Source organism: Pavona decussata, unplaced genomic scaffold (assembly GCF_977016875.1).
Source record: "Pavona decussata unplaced genomic scaffold, jaPavDecu1.1 SCAFFOLD_93, whole genome shotgun sequence".
Classification (NCBI taxonomy): Eukaryota; Metazoa; Cnidaria; class Anthozoa; order Scleractinia; family Agariciidae; genus Pavona; species Pavona decussata.
This window is the reverse complement of record NW_028145510.1, coordinates 765,332-790,000: the sequence shown is the minus strand read 5'-3', so window position 1 is coordinate 790,000 and position 24,669 is coordinate 765,332. Positions and strand designations below refer to the sequence as shown.

General features: G+C 41.6%; 3 protein-coding genes and 1 long non-coding RNA gene across 4 annotated transcripts in view; 2 read left to right on the top strand and 2 right to left on the bottom strand.

The window, feature by feature from the left end:
• LOC146473464 (protein disulfide-isomerase TMX3-like) overlaps positions 1–8,649 on the bottom strand; it is a 26,890-nt gene extending 18,241 nt beyond the window's left edge. The window contains exons 1-3 of the mRNA XM_085118141.1: positions 8,541–8,649; positions 8,421–8,469; positions 7,133–7,172 (exon numbers count right to left, since the gene is read on the bottom strand). Coding sequence (XP_084974267.1) covers positions 7,133–7,172; positions 8,421–8,469; positions 8,541–8,607 — 156 coding nt within the window. The 5' untranslated portion in view covers positions 8,608–8,649. The remainder of the gene's footprint in view (positions 1–7,132; positions 7,173–8,420; positions 8,470–8,540) is intronic.
• Positions 8,650–9,568: 919 nt separating this feature from the next.
• LOC146473463 (dermatan-sulfate epimerase-like protein) lies at positions 9,569–14,240 on the top strand. The gene has a single exon (XM_085118122.1). The coding sequence runs from the start codon at positions 10,090–10,092 to the stop codon at positions 13,465–13,467; it is 3,378 nt and encodes a 1,125-aa protein (XP_084974248.1). The 5' UTR covers positions 9,569–10,089; the 3' UTR covers positions 13,468–14,240.
• A 410-nt stretch (positions 14,241–14,650) lies between these two features.
• On the bottom strand, positions 14,651–18,095 carry LOC146473462 (uncharacterized). The gene is made up of 4 exons (XR_014866363.1): positions 18,012–18,095; positions 17,892–17,940; positions 16,491–16,530; positions 14,651–15,925 (listed from the first exon to the last, which is right to left on the bottom strand). It is a non-coding gene; the product is annotated as an uncharacterized LOC146473462 (long non-coding RNA).
• Positions 18,096–18,704: 609 nt separating this feature from the next.
• On the top strand, positions 18,705–24,126 carry LOC146473461 (dermatan-sulfate epimerase-like protein). Its single transcript, XM_085118121.1, has one exon. The coding sequence runs from the start codon at positions 19,488–19,490 to the stop codon at positions 22,875–22,877; it is 3,390 nt and encodes a 1,129-aa protein (XP_084974247.1). The 5' UTR covers positions 18,705–19,487; the 3' UTR covers positions 22,878–24,126.
• The last annotated feature ends 543 nt before the right edge of the window (positions 24,127–24,669 follow it).

Here is a 24,669-nt window from a genome sequence, read left to right as displayed (position 1 = left end):
ATCTGAAAAAAGTCCAACAGTAAATTTCAACCTCCAAAATAGTCCAAAATCAAAAAAAGGTCTGCACCTTCCTGATACTAATGACCCTTGGTAGCTCCACTGGATGTACAGGCAAACTGCTCTTTTGGCTATTACACACAGTTCACTTGGACTAAAAGAGACCCAGTCTACATAATATACCTCTAAAATACAGTCACCTATTACTATATAATATGGACACTTATACGAAATTATGGCCTCTTCTGCATTAATGAATGTAATTAAAGATGGCAGGCTTTTAAATTTTCTTGGTAGTTCCCCTTGGAAGAACAATATTCTGAACATTAACTTTACAATAATTACCCATAAATCATATTAATACTGTTCCATTGTCCCTAAATAATTAAGTGAGGCCTCATGTGCCACACGGCATAATGAGGATAAGTGAGCGAGTGTGAGTCCTTTATAGGCCATTTTCATGATGGCGTCATTTGACTACAAATACCAGAATTCATTTCGTTTTCCTTTTCAAAGTCAAATTTTGTAATGCCAGTGGAGAGCAAAGAACAATGGCTCTAATTAGCATGAGAAAACAAAAAACTGAAGGATTCTGGTAGTTGTAGTCAAATGATGCCATAGTGAAAATGTCCTATTAAGTCAGTTTTCGTTTCTTGCGACATTGCAGCGGATCGTCGGTGACTTGTTCCCATGATCTGCGTTTATCCTTTCGCCCTCTTGTGTTCCCACTTTGGCATGACACAGTTCTCTGGATTCTGATGGTGTTGCTGTTGTAGCCGAATGAACGAATGTCAGGATTGTCACTTCTCCTACCCAGTTTGCGTTGGTTATCAAAGTACTCCTCGATTGTATCCTGGCAGAAGCGCTCTGTTAGCACAAATTCCATGCCTTCCTGAAGCAGAAATTTGGTTGCTTCTATGGCAGAGTTCACTGTGATCTTGAACCCCTCATAAGTCTGCCATGAAATAAACATGCGGCCCCTGGCATTTTGAGTGAAATTCCCTGGCCGGTTGTCGGTACTCTCTTTCCACATCCTTAAATATTCAAGAAACTCTAACATCCACTGAAACCTTTCATCCTCAACAGATGTATAAGGAGCAAGAAATGGCTTTCTTTTTGCCTTGTGCTCTGCTGAACTCCTCACATTTAGGCAATCAAAGAAGTTGTCGACCATCTCGCAGAACGTCGCGGTCGCTGCTGCTTCTGGTGGACCAAATGACTTGAGCACAGCAGCCACTGATGCACTTAGGACTTGTGCGGCTAGACTAACGCGCATGACTGAATATGAGTTGAGATTGATGTGCTCATAAGTCAGCCTTGGGAGCAATTTGAGGCCATTCTCCATGTCTTGGTAAAACATCTGTGTGATGTGCTGCCATAGAATATACATTCCATCGTTCCACATGTACCTTGTACACGTTCCTGGGCCTGAATGAAGAAGGCAATTTCTGGTGGTTTTGACTAGGTGTGGAGCATCCGAAAAGAAATACACAAACCGATGTGGTGCGTAGAGGTTTACAGTACGGTAACAGACATCCTTTTCTGCATCTCCATCAAGTGGCTTGTGGATGCGGTAAAATCTCCTATTTGGAGAAGCTCCATCTGATGTGGCAGCAACAACCCACAAGTTGCATCTGCTGTCTAGGATGCAAACGGCTTCCCAAAACAGGGGCAACAGCTGAGCAGCAGTAACACCGGTTGTAGCAAAGTGTGCTAGGCAAAACTTCAGCTCGGTGCAAACACCACGTACAAGAAAGGCAAGTGCATGAGTGGCAATTTCATCCACTTTCTCGAGAGCTCCAAAATTCAGTTCCACATCTCCAAGATCAGTAAAACCAATTAGTTCTCCTGTGACTTTGTCCAAAACAAGGTTTGACATCACTTTCATCTCGTCAAACAAGAGAACCACATACCTTTGTACATCAAAGTATGGGTCAGTTAGCGCCTTCAACTCTTTCACTACTTCCTCTTGAAATCCCCTTTGAGGTCGAATAGCATTCCGGTAATCCTTTAGGCGGCGCTGACTTGGAAGAACCAGGACTTTGCTATTCTGGAGCTCTTCATAACATGAAGGTGACTTTGCAGCAAGTGAAAGGCAGAACCTGATTATCATGGGGTGATATCTCACGCCGGTGCGACTACTTGAGAATAACTTTTTCTGTTGTTGCCAGAACAGGTTCATGAAGGGAGTAATTTCACTATCAGACTCATCAAGGATGCTGGTGAAGTCATTACTGAGTTGATGGTCCACCTCTATGTTTGTCTTCATGATTTCTGCTCGCATTTCATGAAGCTCTCGTTCAAGTTCAGTACACTTTAATCTTTGTCCTTGCAATGTAAGTTTTATCCTTACTGGATCAGTTTTGGAAACTGGTGCTTTCACATGCCCAGGCTTAGATAGCCGCCTCTCCTTGGCTTTTATGTTTGTTGAGACACAAGACAAGTAATCCATGCATGATAGGCATGTATCGTCCTCCTGTCCTCCATGCAGTAGACAACAATCCTTTGATCTCCAATAGCCTTTGTTTGGAAACAGCCCGCTCTGCTCACCTTCCATTAGTGGGTCTTCATCTATTGGGATGACATGATGGAATAGCTGGCTTGTCAGTTCAACAGCGTCCAATCAACGGCAGAGTTTACAGCTCTCCAGTTCCTTCACAAGCCTACATATTGTGATATTCCTTACAGAACGCCGGTGATCAATGTACACAGGATGATCCTCTGGGAGAAAACAACCAAAAGATTTCACTGTGTATCCCAGACTGTCATCAATCATGATTTCTATCTCTGGGAGAAGAAAGGGTTCCACAATCTTTCTCAGAACAAGCCTATCTGAAAATGTTTTAAATTTCCACTCCTTCAGACTTTTCAGGTACGTAACTCTCTGGCACAATTCACCAAAAGACCTGTAACAACTCTCTGGTAGTTGCTCGCAGTCTTTCACCACCGATCGAGCAGGCCTTGGCGTGGGCTTTGCAGACTCGTGACGTCTCTTTGGCAGGTTCAACGTCGGCAGGGCACCAAATCGTGGCTTCTTTTTCGTCATTTTTTCGGAGATAACTGTCAATCAAAATAAGAAACAAGGATCAAGAATTAAAGAGAATTTTTGTGAAATAAGAAAGAATGAGAGAGGGTAATCTGAACGAAATAAAGCCAGCTAGGAGACGATAGAAACTATGACATCGTCATCGATCGATCTGTGTTTGTAAACACAACTTTAACTTTGGGTACGACAAAACTACTTACATATTTCGATGTCTTCAGGATCAAAATGTTTTTCACATGTAAAGACCTTGCCGTTTTCGATTCTTCTTCGAAAGTCCTGATCTATCTCTCGTGTCCTTGTAATGACGCTCAACCAATCTTCCCGCCATTTCTTGCTTGCCTCGTCCTTCGCATTCTCGTCCCCAGAGCCTCCTGTCCCTCTTAGCCGGCGGGGCCTTCGCACGAGGGAAAGGAGGCTCTGGGGACACAGGATTTGATTGGCTAGTTCCTAACAATAGAAATCTAAAACGGAAGTTAAAATGTTAGCGGCACCTGGCGCGAAAAATAAAAGAAGTGTCAAAAAGAAATGCAGCACGATGGCGGACGCTAAAAAATCGATAAAGATTCTCCGAAAAGCCGTTGGCAAATTTTTTAAACATCAGCAGGTGTTATAATCAAACCGTTTTTAATTAGAAACCGCTCTGTCAATAGTTTCGTGAAGGAAACACGGTGTGGAGTTGGCAAAAGCTTTTAGAGTTTTTATCGGGAAGGGAAGTTTCGCTCGATAATATTAAATTTTGTTTTCACAAGATAAAAAAACATTTACGAATTGCAGTCTTTAATGAAAAAGAGTCTATCTTCGCAGGAGCTTTCGTTGGCTGAGACAAAAATGAAAGAGCTCGCAGTTCTACGCCATTGAATGGTTAAATTTTCCGAGCCTATCGATGCAAACTGCTTCTCGCCCAAGTGGCGATCACAAATGGCTGGAGCATTCCCCACAAATTTCTAACTTGGAATAAAGTACAGTAAGGGACATCTCTCTCAGCGCCTTTAGCTTTGCGATGTAAGACAGCAAGAGGGCCTCTATTTCATGTGTGTTGGTATCCAGGAGCAGTGTAAAATATGTTCTTTCTGTTTGAGTTCACTTCAATGATATGATGACAGGATCCACTATCTCTAAGGAATTTGAAATTATATATCTTGTTTTCTCTGTTGCTGTTTACTGTAAGTGCAACTATAGGTATATTTGGCAACATGGCACTTAGCATACCTAATTATTAACAATGTTTAATATGCAGTTGTTTTGCAACACCCAGTTTTAGTTTTTTTTTTGGGGGGGGGGGGGGTTGGAGGGGGTGGTGGCAGAATTTGGGAAATTACCTCCTTGAAAGTGGAAGAGGGCAACCCAAGTAATTTGCATTGGCACTGTCCTTCCTTCAAATCCAATACCTGCTAGAATTATCTTTGAGACATAAAAAGAGTGTCACCGAAAATATGAAAATTCCTTAAAATTGTATTTTATATTATAATAGAAATTGCATTCAACATTTGGTCTTTTTTAAAACAACTTATTTTTAGTTTACTTAATATTTGGAACACTCATTGAACCCAATTAACTCAAAATAGGTCTCTTGAAGGATACAGACACATAACATGATTAAACACACAAATGTCAATGCGTAATATAATAAGTGAATGAGTTAATGTGTGCTGAAGTCAAAATGGGTGAATTTATAGCAGAGATGGATAATCCAACCCAATGAATCTGTATGGTAGTTAATTTGCAGGTATAAATGCTAAAGATGGACTTCTTGTCTAGGAGGAACAACTTGAACTGACAAGTGTTTCTAGTTTGTCTGATAATCTGTCATCTGTGTATAACAGTATGGGCACAGATTATCCTTCTAATGGCATTCATGTATTAAAACTGTTAAAAGCATAATTGTTAATAGAACTGAGTGGAGAGCAAAGTTCAATATTTAGTAATTTATTACAACCATTTTGAAATCACATTTCTTTTTGTCAATATATTATTTATTGATCTGCTTCACGAAACCCATTTTTTAAGTGGTTATTATTTCATTTTATTTTCATGGGCGTGCTAAAGGGATGCGATTTGGAGACAAAAAATAGTGCGATTCGTGAATAAATCACACTGTTGAGAGCCAATCAGGCTGCAAGGATCACGAGTGATTTTAAAATAGGTCAAATAAAAGTAGAAGCGAATAATTATTGAATGAGCCATCAGATGGTCCATCTGTATTATAAATTGAATCCTCAAAACACCAGTTCCATCCTAAAAATGAGAACGTGGTGTGGTCATTTTCCCATTAATGATTTGCATAACATTGTTCAACTTTAATATAATGACAGATTAACCCTCACAGGTTTGTAGTGTGATTTAGACTGATCACAAAGTATATAGTTGTAGAGCATCTATGTGTTTATTGTGAAAAGAATTAGAATAAAACTTGTTACCATTCTGCAATGAGATGTGCCTCATCAACTACAGCTGCTTTGATCTTTTCCCTAATCTCAACGCTATCCAAAACCTTTCTGATTTTTTTTTCCAATAAACTTAAAATATTCCTTCCATCTGGGATACAGAGAAGTCTAACGATTCGCCTCAAAGAATCATTGCAGATGGTAATTCCATGCTGTCAAGTTTGATATCTGATCCCGCATCAGCGCATTCAACGGCGATGCAACCGAAATGATGGAGTCACTGACCTCCAGCCATGAGTCAAAACAAAGGGCAAAAGCTGGAATATCAAGATTTGCCGAAGGCAAAGACACCTTGCATATCCCTCCTTTTTCGACAATAATTGCGTTCCAAAACTGCTCACGAAGAAAAATCGATTCCAAAATAAGACGACGTAGAACATTCGCCAGTATCTCAATAAACTTATCGCCTCTGGCAGCCGCCATGTTATTCTCACTAAATTTAATGACATTTCAAGTTTTCATACATGATTGCCGGAAGTCCTAGAATCTAGGACTTCCATAATCCTGGCCACTTGGTCCTCGTGCCCCGCCTCTAGCGGCTAAGAGGACCAGGCGGCTCTGGGGACGAGAATGCGTCCTTTGCTACAGCAACTTCCATATTCCGATTCCTTTTGTCCTTCTACAGCTCCCACAGTCAAACACAGCGCAGTTGTCGCCAGGCAGTGTGATTAATAAACACTTTTACGTAAACACTTGTCGAATCGAAGCAGTTGAAGCGCAAAATCTTCAAAATAAACTACAACTTCACTCTCAGTCACGATACTCCGGACGCCATCTTGGATTTTGTGTGCACGGTCAATATCACGTGACCACGCGAAAATCATAACAAAGAGATGGTCCTTTGAAGTTTGCCGGGTTTCATAACAAGTCCCCTCTACTAACTATGTTTCCACAAAAATGGTGGTGCTGCGTCGGCGGGAAGTAGAAACTAGCCTGCAGAACAGGCATAAAGATTATTTTTCAGATTTTTCAGGCAAACAGAGGCAAGTGCGGAGTGCACAACACCTCCCATTGCACATGACTCGCACTCAACACTCCATGCCCCTGCTTGCCTGAAAACCACAAAAAATTAATGCCTGTTCTGCAGGCAAAGTAGAAATGAACATTTAGTTTATCAACAGAGTTCATAACTTAAGGTAAATTAGCCACCATAAAGAGATTCCAGTGCTGGTGTTTCCAGCATTAGCCCTTAGTATGAGCGACAGATTCGGATTCATTCTGTCGAAGGGCTAACGCATGAAACATCAGCACTTGAATCTATTCACAGTGGCCAATTTACCTTTAGTTATCAACTTTTTTTATAAAACAAGCGTTCATTAAAATAACAGTCTGGTCACGATATATAGGAACAAAACAGCTTCAACAAAGAACAAAGACTGGCTCTCAGTTGTTCAAAGAGCAGATAACTCTATCCAGTCAATAAATAACTAACCAGTATATAGATCAGTGGATTTGGGTAGGGGCTGTTCTTTTATATCAAAAAAAGTAAACCATTGACATAATTCACACAATACTTTGTTAAGATATTTCAATGAAGTACTATTTGCCAGTTGAACACTCTCCTCTCTCTCTTCAATATAATAACTCTATTCCTTTTGTGGTGAATCATGTTGGAAACACAGCATTTTAGCCACTGAAATCATACCTCTACTAGCCAGCTGCCTTCCTTCTTAAGATCTGCAAAGCTGTTGCCAAGATAAGAAAACAAATGTTAGTTTAATAGTCTTTAATCAGCAGCCAGAAAGAACCTGGTCAATTGTTTACGGTACACAACTCTGATGTGCACATGGCACAGACAAATCTCAGTTTACTTTGTAACTCTCAGAAAACTTGAAGATGGCAATACAGAGAAGTACTAGCAAAATAGTTCAGCTTCCCTGTAGAAAATTTCAGTTCTGCAATTTCACTCCCAGTACAGTATTTTGGCTCATTATTTTGGCCCAAACTTGGTGGCTGTATTCGCAGGCTAAGTTCTAACAGACTAGAGTGAAATTGCAGAACTGAAATTTTCTACAGGGAAGCTGAACTATTTTGGTAGTACTTCTAGGTATAATTAATTTTGCCAGAAGCATATCATCTTGTCAAGTTGATACGCTTCTGACTAGACTTCCCACTGAAGCTACATTCAATTTGAGTCGAATGAAAAGAATTTACAGGGGGATTCTACATGTCTGGCTATCAGACCACTGAATTCTTTCCATCTATTTCTATGCGTTAATATCTTATTATTTTTTCTCAGTGCATGAGCAGGTAGAATTCTGTAAATCATACAATCTGATTGGCTCTGACATTGGGCAGAATGTTTTTTATCTTGCCCGCAAAGTGCAGGTGGACTTGTTGCAAGACCTGGCCCTTGCTTGCTTGCAGCAAAAAATAAAAAATAAAAAAATAAAGAATAAAAAATAGATAAAAAATATTCACCAGCCTTGGTCGGTCCATGTTGGGAGAAACTGTGCCTGATGTCTTGGGTGAGGCCCAAGGCTACGTACTCAAGATTAGGCACAGTTTTTCCTAATAATTTATGGACTCTCCCGGCCAGTGAACAACACATTTATTTCATGGCTAGGTTTTGTTTTCTTCAAGGCTCAGTGAATTTGTTGATTAACAAAAAATAAATAAATAACTGTTACTAACTTGATTTCCCAGCCTCTAAACTTTAAAATAAAAACAGTTCAATTGCGGAAGCAGAAGAAACCAGCTCATGTGCATAGCTTTATTAATATAATACAGTATAATAGCTGATGGCCAGCTAAGATTTCATCTGGTCCTAAATATATTAAATCAGTAGAGTGCGTGAATCACCGTGAATGATGCATTTTTTATACCTTCCAAAAACGCATTTGAGAAGTTCAAACAAAATATATAATTAATGCTTTCGATATGACTTTTACCGCTCAAAAAGTATCACAAATGCGCGCCTTTATCTCACTCACCTGTTGTCGAGTTCTTGCACAAAAGCACTACATCCACACAACAAAAAAACTGATGGCAGAAAGAAAAGGAGATCAGATCACACCAATATTAATAATAAATCCCACAGAAGTTATATCTACCTAACGAAGGGATGGAAAGACACAATAAACGCTGAAAATTATCTCTACAACTGCTGAACGTCGCCATCTTTGACAGCTGCTTTAAAACTCGTCCCAGGCTGCTGGCAGCTTCGCGCATCTCAGGGCAGTTCCCAGTTCCCTCCAAAACGACTTCTGGATTTACTTCTTGTTTCTTTCATTCTTTTATTTCAAGTCTTTGAGTCAGTTGTCGAGTCCGCCTCGGAATAGCTTAATTTAAGCTTCCTGTGGGTTCTCAAGTGTTCTGTGAATGTTGTTTGAAATGAATAAATTTGCTGTTGTTGTTGCTGGTCACTGAAGCAATATTTTAATATTGCTTAAGACGTAGTCTGGCCTTTAACTCCCGGGGGGGGGGGGGGTACTCCAAAAAAAATTGGGTAGGGGTGTGCGGCCCGCTTCCCAAAACCCTTACCCTATTTATGACCGAAATCTGCGATTTTCCCTACCCTATTTATGACTAAAATCTGCGATTTTCCCCACCCTATTTATGACCTGAAGTAGCTTCTTCTAAAAAAAATCGAACCCTGGACTAGAGTGCAAAAATCTATACCCTATTTATTACCAAAATGGCGGCAAAATGGCTAAAAGCGATACCCTATTTATGACCAAAACAGCCGAAAAACCATACCCTTTGGCGCCGCACATACCTATATAGCCCATATAAGGGAGTACCCCCCCCCCCCCGGGCTTTAACTCTCATTATATTAAAGGTAAGCCCAGAAACGAAGAGATCAACCTATTTATTTACTGCACCGTGGGGCATTTGAATAGCTTGTTTGTCCTCTGTGTCCTAGCCGTGGGGCATTTGCCGGTTTGTTTAACTGCGCTGCTGGAAATGATTGATGCATTATCGCTATTGATGCTTTTGTTGATTATGATGATAATCATGATGATTTTGTTATCGTTAATGTTATTCTTCTTCCTCTTCTTCTCCTCCTTCTCGGCCGTTCCCCTTCCTCTTCTTCTCCTACTTCTCTACCTCCTCAATTCTGCTCCTCTGCCCATATGACGTTTATCAAGCGTATCTGAAAACGTCGGTTTGTCCGATCCCTAGCCCGTGACATTTTTATTTGACAGTTCTAAGCGTGACCCCTATTATCAAGAAAGACAAAATGGTGTTATCTTTCCTGTTTTTATTTCGTCTGTTTTATGCTACTACATATACAAGAAAGAGTTTATCAAGTTCTGAGAACATCTCATCGTGTCTGATCCCTGACTGAGATTTTTCTTTGACAGAAGGGTTAGTAGCCTCCCACGCAGTCGTTTTCAGGGGATCGGACTCGTATCTTACCTCCTCCCCACACGAGTCCCCTAAAAGCGACTGCGTGGGAGGCCGTGAAAGCGTGACCTCTTTCTACAGTATAAAGGAAAAAAAAAAGAGAAAAAGGTATTATGTTTCCTGTCTACGCCTCTATGATCGGCCAATCAAAATATTGAATTATTACCCAGGGGAAGCCAGCGTGTAAACATATCTGTTATTGGATAACTATTGAGAAACTCCGTTTGGTCTGCAAGGAGCAGCGATCGCGCGATGCTATATCTAAGAACATTTCTTGCGGTATTTTTCGCGTTTGCTACAAGCAAGTCTGCAAATGTCGGATCAACAGAGAATCCTCCTCATCCATTCTTGTTTTTCAACTCAAATGAAATTTCATCTCTTCACCAGCGGGCGAGAACAACACACGCTGAAATTGCGGACAGGATTCGAGCCGCCACTCGAGAAATTAAACAAAATCCTGAGAAATATCTACCGCCAAGAGAATGGAAAAGTTTTGCCAGTACTTGGAATGAACGTTACGGAAACGACCTGTCTGCAGTGGCGTTCTACTGTGTTTTAAACCCTGAGGACATGAAGGCAAGAGAACTTGCGATTTCGTTTATGGATCACCTTGAAAATCTCCCAAACTGGCGTGTCAACGACTCGTTGCAAGACGATGTTCCGGTCGCGCACTCGTTAACCGGCATGGCAACAGCTTACGATTTTTTGTATGCGCAATTGAACAGTACTCAAAGAACTCGCTTCTTGAAAAAGATCGAGGCCGTGACAAAGGAACTGTATGAGAGATCGTACAATAGAAACCCGTGGTGGGGGACGTCATACATACAGAATCACGTGGCGACAAACTACATGGCTATTTTGACGGGAGCTTTAGTGGTTGCCAGACACCAGAACATCGAGGCTGAGAAGTGGATGTCACGCGCTCATCTTATGATGAGCAGGAACTTGGAGCTGTTGAGGAATGTAGTGGATGGTTCAATCGATGAAGGAGTAGCTTACGGGACCTACACGTCACGCTCCGTGACACAGTATGTGTTCTTTGCGTTACGTCACTTTCGCGTTGATTTCACGCACAATCCCTGGCTGAAGGAACACTTTTCGTTTATGCACTATACGATCCTTCCTGGCTTCAAAGAGACCGTCGGCATTGGTGACTCCAATCGCAACTGGTTCTATGGCCCAGAAAGTCAGCTTGTCTTTCTGGACAATTATGTGATGAGAAATGGTTTAGGAAACTGGTTGGCGAGACAAATCAGGGAACATCGAGTCCTTAAGTCATCCTCCTCTCACAGAAACTGCATGCTTCACACGGAGTTTCTTTTCTACGATGCGAGCATCACCGAGAGAGCACAACCGAATTCCACCTTGCCACGTCTTCACGTGTATAGCGACTGGGGAGTCGTTACTTACGGGGGTGGGGTCATAACACCTCGAAGCAATATCTCACGATACCCTATGGCTGGGGAACAAACGTTTCTCTCCTTTAAATGCAGTGTCCTTCACGGAAGGGCAATTAACTCTATAGTAAGGGGAAAACGCTTCCGTTCATGGATAAAAGGTTGGAGGAACCTAAACCCAGGACACGAACACCCAGACCAAGGTTCTTTCGTGTTTGCTCCAAATGGAGTGCCCTTTATCACCGATACATTGTACGGTCAGAAATACACATGGCTAAACAACGCCTTAGTATTTGGACCATCTCCCAATTCGGGGTGCTTCAGTCCCTTTGAGGGGCAGATAGGAGAGTGTAATCGTTGGTTTAAATTCAAGACAACGTCAGCCTGGTGGGCCGAGGGAGAAGTTATCTCCGTCTCAAATGAAGGTCACATGGTTTTCGTCAGCGGGGAGATGAACCAGTGGTATCGAACAGAACTGGGACTGGTCAGCGTCTATCGTAATCTTGTAATGTTAACTCCAAGTGTTCTTCTAGTCGTTGATAACATTGAAAGAAATCGTGGTGGACAAGCCTCGGTTATGAGCGCCTTCTTTCATAACGTGGATCACCCTTTTACACTTCACACAAGTTCCTCAGGAGATACGCGCGCCAGCGTGTCAATCGACGGACGTTTGCACGAGGTGCACTGGTCCAACCTAGAGTACGGCAAGAAATCTTTAGCCCAAACGGGGGAGTATGTAGCAGGCTTAAAATATACAAAGACGAACTACCTCAATATAACTACCTCACTGAACGCGCGTCTCACTCGAACCGCGTATCTTTTCTTGGGACCTGGAAACAAAGTAGAAGAGCTCCCACGAGTCATTACTTCACATGATGTCGGATTAACCCTACTGTTGAGAGTCAATGGTGTGAAATACGTTGTCTCCATAGCAACAAAACACAGTCTACCTTACTCGCGATATACGTTTTTAGGGTTTGGTGGATTCTGCAAAGTTCGGATCAGTGACAATAAAACTGTGCGCTTCGGTTTGGACGTCATTCATGCATCTGATACGGTAGCGTCATCAAGTGACGCAGAATACTCAGTCGTGTGGAGTCTTTTTGCTCTACTTTTTTTACTTTTCTGTGTTTCTTGCACTCTACTGCTTTTTTACTTGCAGCTTTGGCGCACAATGATTCGCTCAACCAGTTGTAAAGTTGTTCTGTGGAGTCTTTTATTACTGTGGTTGGTTTTAACTTTCACGGTAAATTTTGATTTGTGTACCGGGAAAAATTGTTCTTGGACAAAACCCATAGAACCAAATGATCACACCAATTTTGAACCGAAAGAAGATCCACCGTTTGTATTGTACACTTCTCTGCCGCTGGCCGGAAGTGAAATTCTACATCATTTATTCAAAAATACGTCGGATTTTTTTAACACAGACCTCCCCCTGTCAACGAGTACATTTATGGATCCTTGCGCGGCGTACTCTTACTCTCTGCTCACTTCAGATATGGCTCGAATAAGAAAGTGGTTGAAGGCTCTGGCGAATAATCCGAAAGGACATTTAAAAAACTTACCTAAAAGATCCCAGAACGCTCTGCCGTCTGTCCGACTTGGGGACCCAGGATGGAGCATGAAATTCGCTTGGTTACAGAAAGTCGTGGGGTCTAGAATGCGGGCCATTGTTGTAGTTAGAGATCCCAGGGGGTGGGTGAACTCTTGGCTTCGAGAAATGCGCGCCGATAGGACACTTCATAATGCCGTACAAGAGGCTGTTGATGCAATAGCGAATATCAAATTTCATACGAAAAAGATGTCCCACTTTGCAGATGAATTTCAAGAAATCCACCGGATTGCTCTCGCATACGAAAATGATACAAGCGGAGACATTATTGCGTTTCTTTCTCATCTGTGGGCCACGCAGCTGGGAGCTACATTTCGTAGCAATTATTACCTGCCAAAGGAAGCCATACACTATGTCCATTTTGAAGACTTGATCAACAAACCTCGAAAAACGGCCCAACGACTGTTTCAATTCATAGGCGTTCCTCTTTCACCTGCTGCGGAACATCGTCTTCTCACTGCTGTCAAAACTGCGCAGTTCTCCTTAGGCAGGTCCCGAGAGGTGGTCGGAGCTAGGACCGTGACGGCATGGGAACGAGAACTGAGCAGTAAAGATGCTCAACGGATTAAAGACATCTGCGCTGCGGTCATGGGCTTGTTCCGTTATGATATGAGTAATTGATTAATTTTAATTTTAATTGTTCGGCTACTGAGCAACCTTTCAAATCAGTTTCACTAGCAAGTGTAATAAAGCAGAAATTGAAGATTACCCTTCAAGAAGAATAAGAACACAACGAACAGCACGGGATAAACAATAACGCTTATCACACCAAGTCCAACGCAAGTTATTTCATCACAAGTGCCATGTTTCGAACTCAAAATCTAGGATTTGGCCTACTAATTTGTCGGAAAGCTTATTGATTACACAGGGGCAAGTTTTACTTAGACTACGAGCGATTACTTATTTTTCTTAGGGATAGTAAAGCGCAAGTAAACCACGCGAACGCGCGCCAAAATTGCCTTCCGTGGGCGTCTCCTCGCGGGAAGCAATCTTTGCGCTTACGCGCGCGTGGTTCACTCGTTTTAGTATCCCCACTGCTCATAGTCTAAGTTTTACTATCACATTTTTCGCGTAATGATCTCTAATTGTTGCACCCAGGCAAGTTTTAGTCAACTAAAACCTATCGAAACTTAAAACGAATGTGGACTTATACAAGTAAACTTGAACATAATCAAAAGCAATGGCGTTAATTGACTACACCTATGCAAATTTTTCTCGTAAAATGATAAAATCTAAATGGTTAAGTGAGTAAACGACGGGCCGTCTTAACACTTACGGTGAGAAAAAGAAAGATAGACACAATAAATTAAATTTGGTTAAATGGAAATTTTTCAGACATTTGTGTTCGGTAAGAAAGAAGGTTCTTTTTTTTATCAAATAAATGTGTAACTGTACTTGAAGTTTCTTCCTTGGCGTAAACGTTTCCTGTTTGTCAGGGTTTTTTTTGCGTGGGTGGCTGTCGTAGTTTCCCTCGCGAGGGAGACTATGGCTGCCGCAAAGCTTGCTTCTTCTTTGCATCATGCTTTTACGTCACGGATGCTCCTCGCGAAGAAACAAAAGATGGCTCTTGCACGCAAGGATACGCGTAATGATCAATCTGCTTTTCATATTTTATTACCTCAAATCCCAAATTTCCTCGAATAATCATATGTTCCTGTTTGGACCCAAGAGAGAGCGGTGAAGTCAAGCCTATAACCAGGCATTATTGTTTACTTATCTGCTCCAAAGGAGTTGATCATTCATGGGGGGGGGGGGGGGGGGGGTGAGGGGTAGTATTTGAGATAAAGGGGTTAATTATTTTCAAAAGTTTCCTCAAAAGGGGATCAGTCATTCGTACCGACAGTTGTCATCCGTCTGCCAAAGACTCTGAAATCCTTATCGGTTTTTAAGTTGTGGTTGTTCTTATCATGCCTAGAATTTTAAAATTCTTTCTCACAAGGTTAAGCTGGGATTATTTGATTAAAAGAAAAATGTAGAAATAATTTATAATTCTATAGCTGGAGTGAACACATGAGAAAACTAAATCAAAAAGAGTATTTTTTTAGTTTACCTGTATTTTTCTGAGTTTGCCTGTGTTATTACTGAATAATACATCATTCTCATTTGTTCACCAGGCTTAAAAAAAATGTTACATCACATTTCCTTTCATTACGAATATGCCACTCATTGACAGTCCAATCCTAGCAGTATGCAGGATGTTTGTCCCATGAACCTAGTTTAATGGCCTTAGCTCCCACAAGTCTCCTGTAGCTCAGTAGTAGAGCATCCGAACTTGTAATCGGAAGGTCTTAGGTTCGACTTGACCCTGATAGCAGCACTTGGAATTTCTTTTTTTTGAGTTTGCCTGTGTCATTACTGAATAATACATCATTTTCAGTAATTAAAATGTTGTTCAATGTATTTTGTCAATAGCAAGGTTTGAGTTCCTTCTTCCCATATCTTGGTTATCAGATTTTTTACAATAACTGTCAAAATTCCCGCACATTGATTGGTTCGTACGTTCGTACCTACTGTCTATAAGAAGCAGACAATAAGGACGTCAGATGTAACCCGCACGCGCTTTCTCAAAGAAAATGAAGCCAATTCCGCTCGTACTTTTCCCATGTCGTTGTAAAAAAAACCTTATAGAGCATAAAATGACGCCATAAAATGTTCAAAACCCCAGCTGACAGCGAAACTTCTTGCCGCACTTGAGTCAGTTTGAACATTTTATGACCTCATTTTATGGTCTGTAAGAGTCTAGACTATAGGAAACTGCCCCCGACGATTTGTCAGTTAAATCAGTTTCAGTTTCCCTCATACGTGCACCGTCGAAAGTTTGATCTGTTGGGATCCTAGCTTTAACTGAGCTTCTATAACCTTTCCAAAACTCCAATCTGGCTTTTTATCGCCCATACTCCAAACGACACTTCTATTTAACCTCCTAGTATAGTTTTTACTGTTTTAGGAGTACCTCTATTAAAGATTAAAGATTCTCCCGCAACATGGATGTTAATCAAGTCTGAGATGATATTCAGGTCATGGCACGAAAAAATTCCGAAACTGCTTGCCTGAAAACCACAAAAACTAAACGTCTGTTCTGCAGGCAAAGTAGAAATAAACAGTTAGTTTATCAACAGAGTTCATAACTTAAGGTAAATTAGCCACCATAAAGAGATTCCAGTGCTGGTGTTTCCAGCATTAGCCCTTAGTATGAGCGACAGATTCGGATTCATTCTGTCGAAGGGCTAACGCATGACACATCAGCACTTGAATCTATTCACAGTGGCCAATTTATCTTTAGTTATCACTTTTTTTTTATAAAATGAGCGTTCATCAAAATAACAGTCTGGTCACGATATATAGGAACAAAACAGCTTCAACAAAGAACAAAGACTGGCTCTCAGTTGTTCAAAGAGCAGATAACTCTATCCAGTCAATAAATAACTAACCAGTGTACAGATCAGTGGATTTGGGTAGGGGCTGTTCTTTTATATCAAAAAAAGTAAACCATTGACATAATTCACACAATACTTTGTTAAGATATTTCAATGAAGTACTATTTGCCAGTTGAACACTCTCCTCTCTCTCTTCAATATAATAACTCTATTCCTTTTGTGGTGAATCATGTTGGAAACACAGCATTTTAGCCACTGAAATCATACCTCTACTAGCCAGCTGCCTTCCTTCTTAAGATCTGCAAAGCTGTTGCCAAGATAAGAAAACAAATGCTAGTTTAATAGTCTTTAATCAGCAGCCAGAAAGAACCTGGTCGATTGTTTACGGTACACAACTCTGATGTGCACATGGCACAGACAAATCTCAGTTTACTTTGTAACTCTCAGAAAACTTGAAGATGGTAATACAGAGAAGTACCAGCAAAATAGTTCAGCTTCCCTGTAGAAAATTTCAGTTCTGCAATTTCACTCCCAGTACAGTATTTCTAGCAGGGATAAATAAAGTATAGATGTTCATTATTTTGGCTCATTATTTTGGCCCAAACTTGGTTACGTTCAAGTTCTAACTAGCCTGCGAATACAGCCGCCTCTCATCGCTCCTGGCCCTGATGGGGGTTTCTCTCTCGCGAAACGCCCATCGGGGCTGGGAGCGATGAGAGGCGGCTGTATTCGCAGGCTAAGTTCTAACAGACTAGAGTGAAAATTGCAGAACTGAAATTTTCTACAGGGAAGCTGAACTAGGTATAATTAATTTTGCCAGAAGCATATCATCTTGTCAAGTTGATACGCTTCTGACTAGACTTCCCACTGAAGCTACATTCAATTTGAGTCAAATGAAAAGCATTTACAGGGGTATTCTTCATGTCTGGCTATCAGACCACCGAATGCTTTCCATCTATTTCTATGAGTTAATATCTTATTATTTTTTTCTCAATCCATGAGGAGGTAGAATTCTGTACATCATACAATCTGATTGGCTCTGACATTGGGCAGAATGTTTTTTATCTTGCCCGCAAGTCCAGGTGGACTTGTTGCAAGACCTGGCCCTTGTTTTCTCGCAGCAAAAAATAAAAAATAAAGAATAAAAAATAAATAGAAAATATTCACCAGCCTAGGTCGGTCCATGTTGGGAGAAACTGTGCCCGATGTCTCGGGTGTGGCCCAAGGCTACGTACTCAAGATTAGGCACAGTTTTTCCTAATAATTTATGGACTCTCCCGGCCAGTGAACAACACATTTATTTCATGGCAAGGTTTTGTTTTCTTCAAGGCTCAGTGAATTTGTTGATTAACAAAAAATAAATAAATAAATAACTGTTATTTACTTGATTTCCCAGCCTCTAAAGTTTAAAATAAAAACAGTTCAATTGCAGAAGCAGAAGAAACCAGCTCATGTGCATAGCTTTAATAATAGCTGATGGCCAGCTAAGATTTCATCTGGTCCTAAATATATTAAATCAGTAGAGTGCGTGAATCACCGTGAATGATGTATTTTTTACACCTTCCAAAAACGCATTTGAGAAGTTCAAACAAAATATATAATTAATGCTTTCGATATGACTTTTACCGCTCAAAAAGTAACACAAATGCGCGCCTTTATCTCACTCACCTGTTGTCGAGTTCTTGCACAAAAGCACTACATCCACACAACAAAAAAACTGATGGCAGAAAGAAAAGGAGATCAGATCACACCAATATTAATAATACATCCCACAGAAGTTATATCTACCTAACGAAGGGATGGAAAGACACAATAAACGCTGAAAATTATCTCTACAACTGCTGAACGTCGCCATCTTTGACAGCTGCTTTAAAACTCGTCCCAGGCTGCTGGCAGCTTCGCGCATCTCAGTTCCCAGTTCCCTCCAAATCTACCGTACTTCTTGTTTCTTTCATTCTTTTATTTCAGGTCTGTGAGTCCGCCTCGGAATAGCTTAATCTAAGCTACCTATGGGTTTTCAAGTGTTCTGTGAATGTTTTTTGAAGTGAATGAATTTGCTGTTGTTGTTGTTGTTGTTGGTCACTGAAGCAATATAGACTTTCCTAAGACGTAGTCTGGCCTGAATTAACTCTCATTATATTTAAAGGTAAGCCCAGAAACGAAGAGATCAACCTATTACTGCACCGTGGGGCATTTGAATAGCTTGTTTGTCCTCTGTGTCCTGGCCGTGGGGCATTTGCCGGTTTGTTTAACTGCGCTGCTGGAAATGACTCATGGATGCATTATCGCTATTGATGCTTTTGTTGATTATGATGATAATCATGATGATTTTGTTATTGTTAATGTTATTCTTCTTCTTCTTCTTCTCCTCCTTCTCGGCTTCCCCTTCCTCTTCTTCTCCTACTTCTCTCAATTCTGCTCCTCTGCACATATTACGGAGAGCCAAAAATGACGCGCGAGGAATCAGGAATAGCGCGGTGAGAGACAGAAGGAAAAAAGGAGAAGAAAGGGTGGTGGGCCTAGCAAAAATCAGTCCGGTCCATAAAGGACACTCAAGAGACATCTTTCACTGGGTATCTCGGAAGTCAGTAACGCAGGGAGGTTAGACTCATATTTTTCCTTCGCTCTTCCTTTGCATCCTACACCCTTAGCGACTGTACCAGACTTACTATATCGGGCAAATAACATTCCAGTTGGTATTTCATTCCGTCTGCTTTTCTGCTACAAGAAAGAGTTTATGACGTTTATCAAGCGTATCTGAAAACGTCGGTTTGTCCAATCCCTAGCCCGTGAGATTTTCATTTGACAGTTCTAAGCGTAAACCTATTATCAAGAAAGACAAAATGGTGTTATCTTTCCTGTTTTTATTTCGTCTGTTTTATGCCACTAAATATACAAGAAAGAGTTTATCAAGTTCTGAGAACATCTCATCGTGTCTGATCCCTGAGTGAGATTTTTCTTTGACAGAAGGGTTAGTAGCCTCCCACGCAGTCGTTTTCAGGGGATCGGACTCGTATCTTACCTCCTCCCCACACGAGTCCCCTAAAAGCAACTGCGTGGGAGGCCGTGAAAGCGTGACTTCTTTCTACATACGTATAAAGGAAAAAAAAAGAGAAAAAGGTGTTATGTTTCCTGTCTACGCATCTATGATCGGCCAATCAAAATATTGAATTATTACCCAGGGGAAGCCAGCGTGTAAACATATCTGTTATTGGATAACTATTGAGAAACTCCGTTTGGTCTGCCAGGAGCAGCGATCGCGTGATGCTATATCTAAGAACATTTCTTGCGGTATTTTTCGCGTTTGCTACAAGCAAGTCTGCAAATGTCGGATCAACAGAGAATCCTCCTCATCCATTCTTGTTTTTCAACTCAAATGAAATTCCATCTCTTCATCAGCGGGCGAGAACAACACACGCTGAAATTGCGGACAGGATTCGAGCCGCCACTCGAGAAATTAAACAAAATCCTGAGAAATATCTACCGGCAAGAGAATGGAAAAGTTTTGCCAGTGCTTGGAATGAAGGTTACGGAAACGACCTGTCTGCTGTGGCGTTCTACTGTGTTTTAAACCCTGAGGACATGAAGGCAAGAGAACTTGCGATTTCGTTTATGGATCGCCTTGAAAATCTCCCAAACTGGCGTGTCAACGACTCGTTGCAAGACGATGTTCCGGTCGCGCACTCGTTAACCGGCATGGCAACAGCTTACGATTTTTTGTATGCGCAATTGAACAGTACTCAAAGAACTCGCTTCTTGAAAAAGATCGAGGCCGTGACAGAGGAACTGTATGAGAGATCGTACAAAAGAAACCTGTGGTGGGGGACGTCATACCTACAGAATCACGTGGCGACAAACTACATGGCTATTTTGACGGGAGCTTTAGTGGTGGCCAGACACCAGAACATCGAGGCTGAGAAATGGATGTCACGCGCTCATCTTATGCTGAGCAGGAACTTGGAGCTGTTGAGGAATGTAGTGGATGGTTCAATCGATGAAGGAGTAGCTTACGGGACCTACACGTCACGCTCCGTGACACAGTATGTGTTCTTTGCGTTACGTCACTTTCGCGTTGATTTCACGCACAATCCCTGGCTGAAGGAACACTTTTCGTTTATGCACTATACGATCCTTCCTGGCTTCAAAGAGACCGTCGGCATTGGTGACTCCAATCGCAACTGGTTCTATGGCCCAGAAAGTCAGCTTGTCTTTCTGGACAATTATGTGATGAGAAATGGTTTAGGAAACTGGTTGGCGAGACAAATCAGGGAACATCGAGTCCTTAAGTCATCTTACACACAAGCCTCCTCTCACAGAAACTGCATGCTTCACACGGAGTTTCTTTTCTACGATGCGAGCATCACCGAGAGAGCACAACCGAATCCCACCTTGCCACGCCTTCACGTGTATAGCGACTGGGGAGTCGTTACTTACGGGGGTGGGGTCATAACACCTCGAAGCAATATCTCACGATACCCTATGGCTGGGGAACAAACGTTTCTCTCCTTTAAATGCAGTGTCCTTCACGGAAGGGCAATTAACTCTATAGTAAGGGGAAAACGCTTTCGTTCATGGATAAAAGGTTGGAGGAACCTAAACCCAGGACACGAACACCCAGACCAAGGTTCTTTCGTGTTTGCTCCAAATGGAGTACCCTTTATCACCGATACATTGTACGGTCAGAAATACACATGGCTCAACAACGCCTTAGTATTTGGACCATCTCCCAATTCGGGGTGCTTCAGTCCCTTTGAGGGACAGATAGGAGAGTGTAATCGTTGGTTTAAATTCAAGACAACGTCAGCCTGGAGGGCCGAGGGAGAAGTTATCTCCGCCTCAAATGAAGGTCACATGGTTTTCGTTAGCGGGGAGATGAGCCAGTGGTATCGAACAGAGCTGGGACTGATCAGTGTCTATCGTAATCTTGTAATGTTAACTCCAAGTGTTCTTCTAGTCGTTGATAACATTGAAAGAAATCGTGGTGGACAAGCCTCAGTTATGAGCGCCTTCTTTCATAACGTGGATCACCCTTTTACACTTCACACAAGTTCCTCAGGAGATACGCGCGCCAGCGTGTCAATCGACGGACGTTTGCACGAGGTGTACTGGTCCAACCTAGAGTACGGTAAGAAATCTTTAGCCCAAACGGGGGAGTATGTAGCAGGCTTAAAATATACAAAGACGAACTACCTCAATATAACCACCTCACTGAACGCACGTCTCACTCGAACCGCGTATCTTTTCTTGGGACCTGGAAACAAAGTAGAAGAGCTCCCACGAGTCATTACTTTACATGATGTCGGATTGACCCTGCTTTTGAGAGTCAATGATGTGAAATACGTTGTCTCCATAGCAACAAAACACAGTCTACCTTACTCGCGATATACGTTTTTAGGGTTTGGTGGATTCTGCAAAGTTCGGATCAGTGACAATAAAACTGTGCGCTTCGGTTTGGACGTCATTCATGCATCTGATACGGTAGCGTCATCAAGTGACGCAGAATACTCAGTCGTGTGGAGTCTTTTTGCTTTACTTTTTTTACTTTTCTGCATTTCTTGCACTCTACTGCTTTTTTACTTGCAGCTTTGGCGCACAATGATTCGCTCAACCAGTTGTAAAGTTGTTCTGTGGAGTCTTTTATTACTGTGGTTGGTTTTAACTTTCACGGTAAATTTTGATTTGTGTACCGGGAAAAATTGTTCTTGGACAAAACCCATAGAACCAAATGATCACACCAATTTTGAACCGAAAGAAGATCCACCGTTTGTATTGTACACTTCTCTGCCGCTGGCCGGAAGTGAAATTCTACATCATTTATTCAAAAATACGTCGGACTTTTTTAACACAGACCTTCCCCTGTCAACGAGTAAATTTATGGATCCTTGCGCTGCATACTCTTACGCTCTGCCCACCGCAGATATGGCTCGAATGAGAAAGTGGTTGAGGGCTCTGGCGAATAATCTAAAAGGACATTTGAAAAACTTACCTAAAAGATCCCAGAATGCTCTGCCGTCTGTCCGACTTGGGGACCCAGAATGGAGCATGAAATTCGCTTGGTTACAGAAAGTCGTGGGGTCTAGAATGCGGGCCATTGTTGTAGTTAGAGATCCCAGGGGGTGGGTGAACTCTTGGCTTCGGGAAATGCGCGCCGATAGGACACTTCATGATGCCGTACAGGAGGCTGTTTTTGCAATAGCGAATATCAAATTTCATACGAAAAAGATGTTCTACTTTGCAGATGAATTTCAAGAAATCCACCGGATTGCTCTTGCATACAAAAATGATACAAGCGGAGACATTATTGCGTTTCTTTCTCATCTGTGGGCCACGCAGCTGCGAGCTACATTTCGTAGCAATTATTACCTGCCAAAGGAAGCCATACACTATGTCCATTTTGAAGACTTGATCAAGAAACCTCGAAAAACGGCCCAGCGACTGTTTCAATTCATAGGCGTTCCTCTTTCACCTGCTGCGGAACATCGTCTTCTCACTGCTGTCAAAACTGCGCAATTCTCCATAGGCAGGTCCCGAGAGGTGGTCGGAGCTAGGACCGTGACGGCATGGGAACGAGAACTGAGCAGCAAAGATGCTCAACGGATTAAAGACATCTGCGCTGCAGTCATGGGCTTGTTCCGTTATGATATGAGTAATTGATTAATTTTAATTTTAAAAGCCCTTTTCACGGTTAATGTTTCTCATTTGCATTACAATGTTATCCAACGTGGATGCGAAGCAATATCGCGCTAAAACTACAAAATAGCCCGAAATTGCCTCACATACATGCTAGATTTCTTTGTAATTCAAATGAGCAGAGTTAACCGGCTACTGAGCAACCTTTCAAATCAGTATCACTAGCAAGTGTGCCAAAGCAGAAATTGAAAATTACCCTTTAAGAAGAATAAGAACACAACGAACTGCACGGGATAAATAATAAAGCTTATCACACCAATTAACGCAAGTTATTTCATCACAAGTGCCATGTTTTGAGCTCAAAATCAAGGATTTGGCGTACTAATTTGTCGGAAAGCCTATTGGTTACACAGGGGCAAGTTTTACTTAGACTACGAGAAGTAAACCACGCGAACGCGCGCGAAAATTGCCTTCCGTGGGCGTCTCCTCGCGGGAAGCAATCTTTGCGCGTACGCGCGCGTGGTTCACTCGTTTTAGTATCCCACTGCTCATAGTGTAAGTTTTACTATCACTTTTTTCGCGTAATGATCTCTAATTGTTGCACCCTGGCAAGTTTCAGTCAACTAAAACCTACCGAAACTTAAAACGAATGAGGACGCATACAAGTAAACTTGGACATAACCGAAAGCAATGGCGTTTTAAATTGACCACACCTATGCAAATTTTTCTCGTAAAATGATAAAATCTAAATGGTTAAGTGAGTAAACGACGGGCCGTCTTAACACTTACCGTGAGAAAAAGAAAGATAGACACAATAAATTAAATTTGGTTAAATGGAAATTTTTCTGACATTTGAGTTCGGTAAGAAAGAAGGTTCTTTATTTTTCAAATAAATGTGTAACTGTACTTGAAGTTTCTTCCTTGGCGTAAACGTTTCCTGTTTGCCAGGGTTTTTTTTGCGTGGGTGGCTGTCGTAGTTTCCCTCGCGAGGGAGACTATGGCTGCCGCAAAGCTTGCTTCTTCTTTGCATCATGCTTTTACGTCACGGATGCTCCCATGAACATTTGTCCCATGAACCTAGTTTAATAGCCTTAGCTCCCACAAGTCTCCTGTAGCTCAGTGGTAGAGCATCCAAACTTGTAATCGGAAGGTCTTAGGTTCGACTCGACCCTGATAGCAGCACTCGGAATTTCTTTTTTTGAGTTTGCCTGTGTCATTACTGAATAATACATCATTTTCAGTAATTAAAATATTGTTCAATGTATTTTGTCAATAGCAAGGTTTGAGTTCCTTCTTCCCATATCTTGGTTATCAGATTTTTTACAATAACTGTCAAAATTCCCGCACACTGATTGGTTCGTACGTTCGTACCTATTGTCTATAAGAAGCAGACAATAAGGACGTCAGATGTAACCCGCACGCGCTTTCTCAAAGAAAAATAAAGCCAATTCCACTCGTACTTTTCCCATGTCGTTGTAAAAAAAAAAAAAAAAAACTTATAGACCGTAAAATGACGCCTTAAAATGTTCAAAACCCCAGCTGGCAGCGAAACTATACTTGCCGCACTTGAGTTTTGAACATTTTATGACGCCATTTTATGATCTGTAAGAACCGGTCTAGACTATTGAAAACTGCCATCGATTTGTCAGTTAAATCAGTTTCAGTTTCCCGTATACGTGTGCCGTCGAAAGTTTGACCTGTTGGGATCCTAGCTTTAGCTGAGCTTCTATAACCTTTCCAAAACTCCAACCTGGCTTTTTATCGCCCATACTCCAAACGACACTTCTATTTAACCTCCTAGTATAGTTTTTACTGT

What these genes read in the sequence shown, in the direction of transcription:
- LOC146473463 (XM_085118122.1), top strand. Translation starts at nt 10,090, where the DNA reads ATGCTATATCTAAGAACATTTCTTGCGGTATTTTTCGCGTTTGCTACA.
- LOC146473461 (XM_085118121.1), top strand. Translation starts at nt 19,488, where the DNA reads ATGCTATATCTAAGAACATTTCTTGCGGTATTTTTCGCGTTTGCTACA.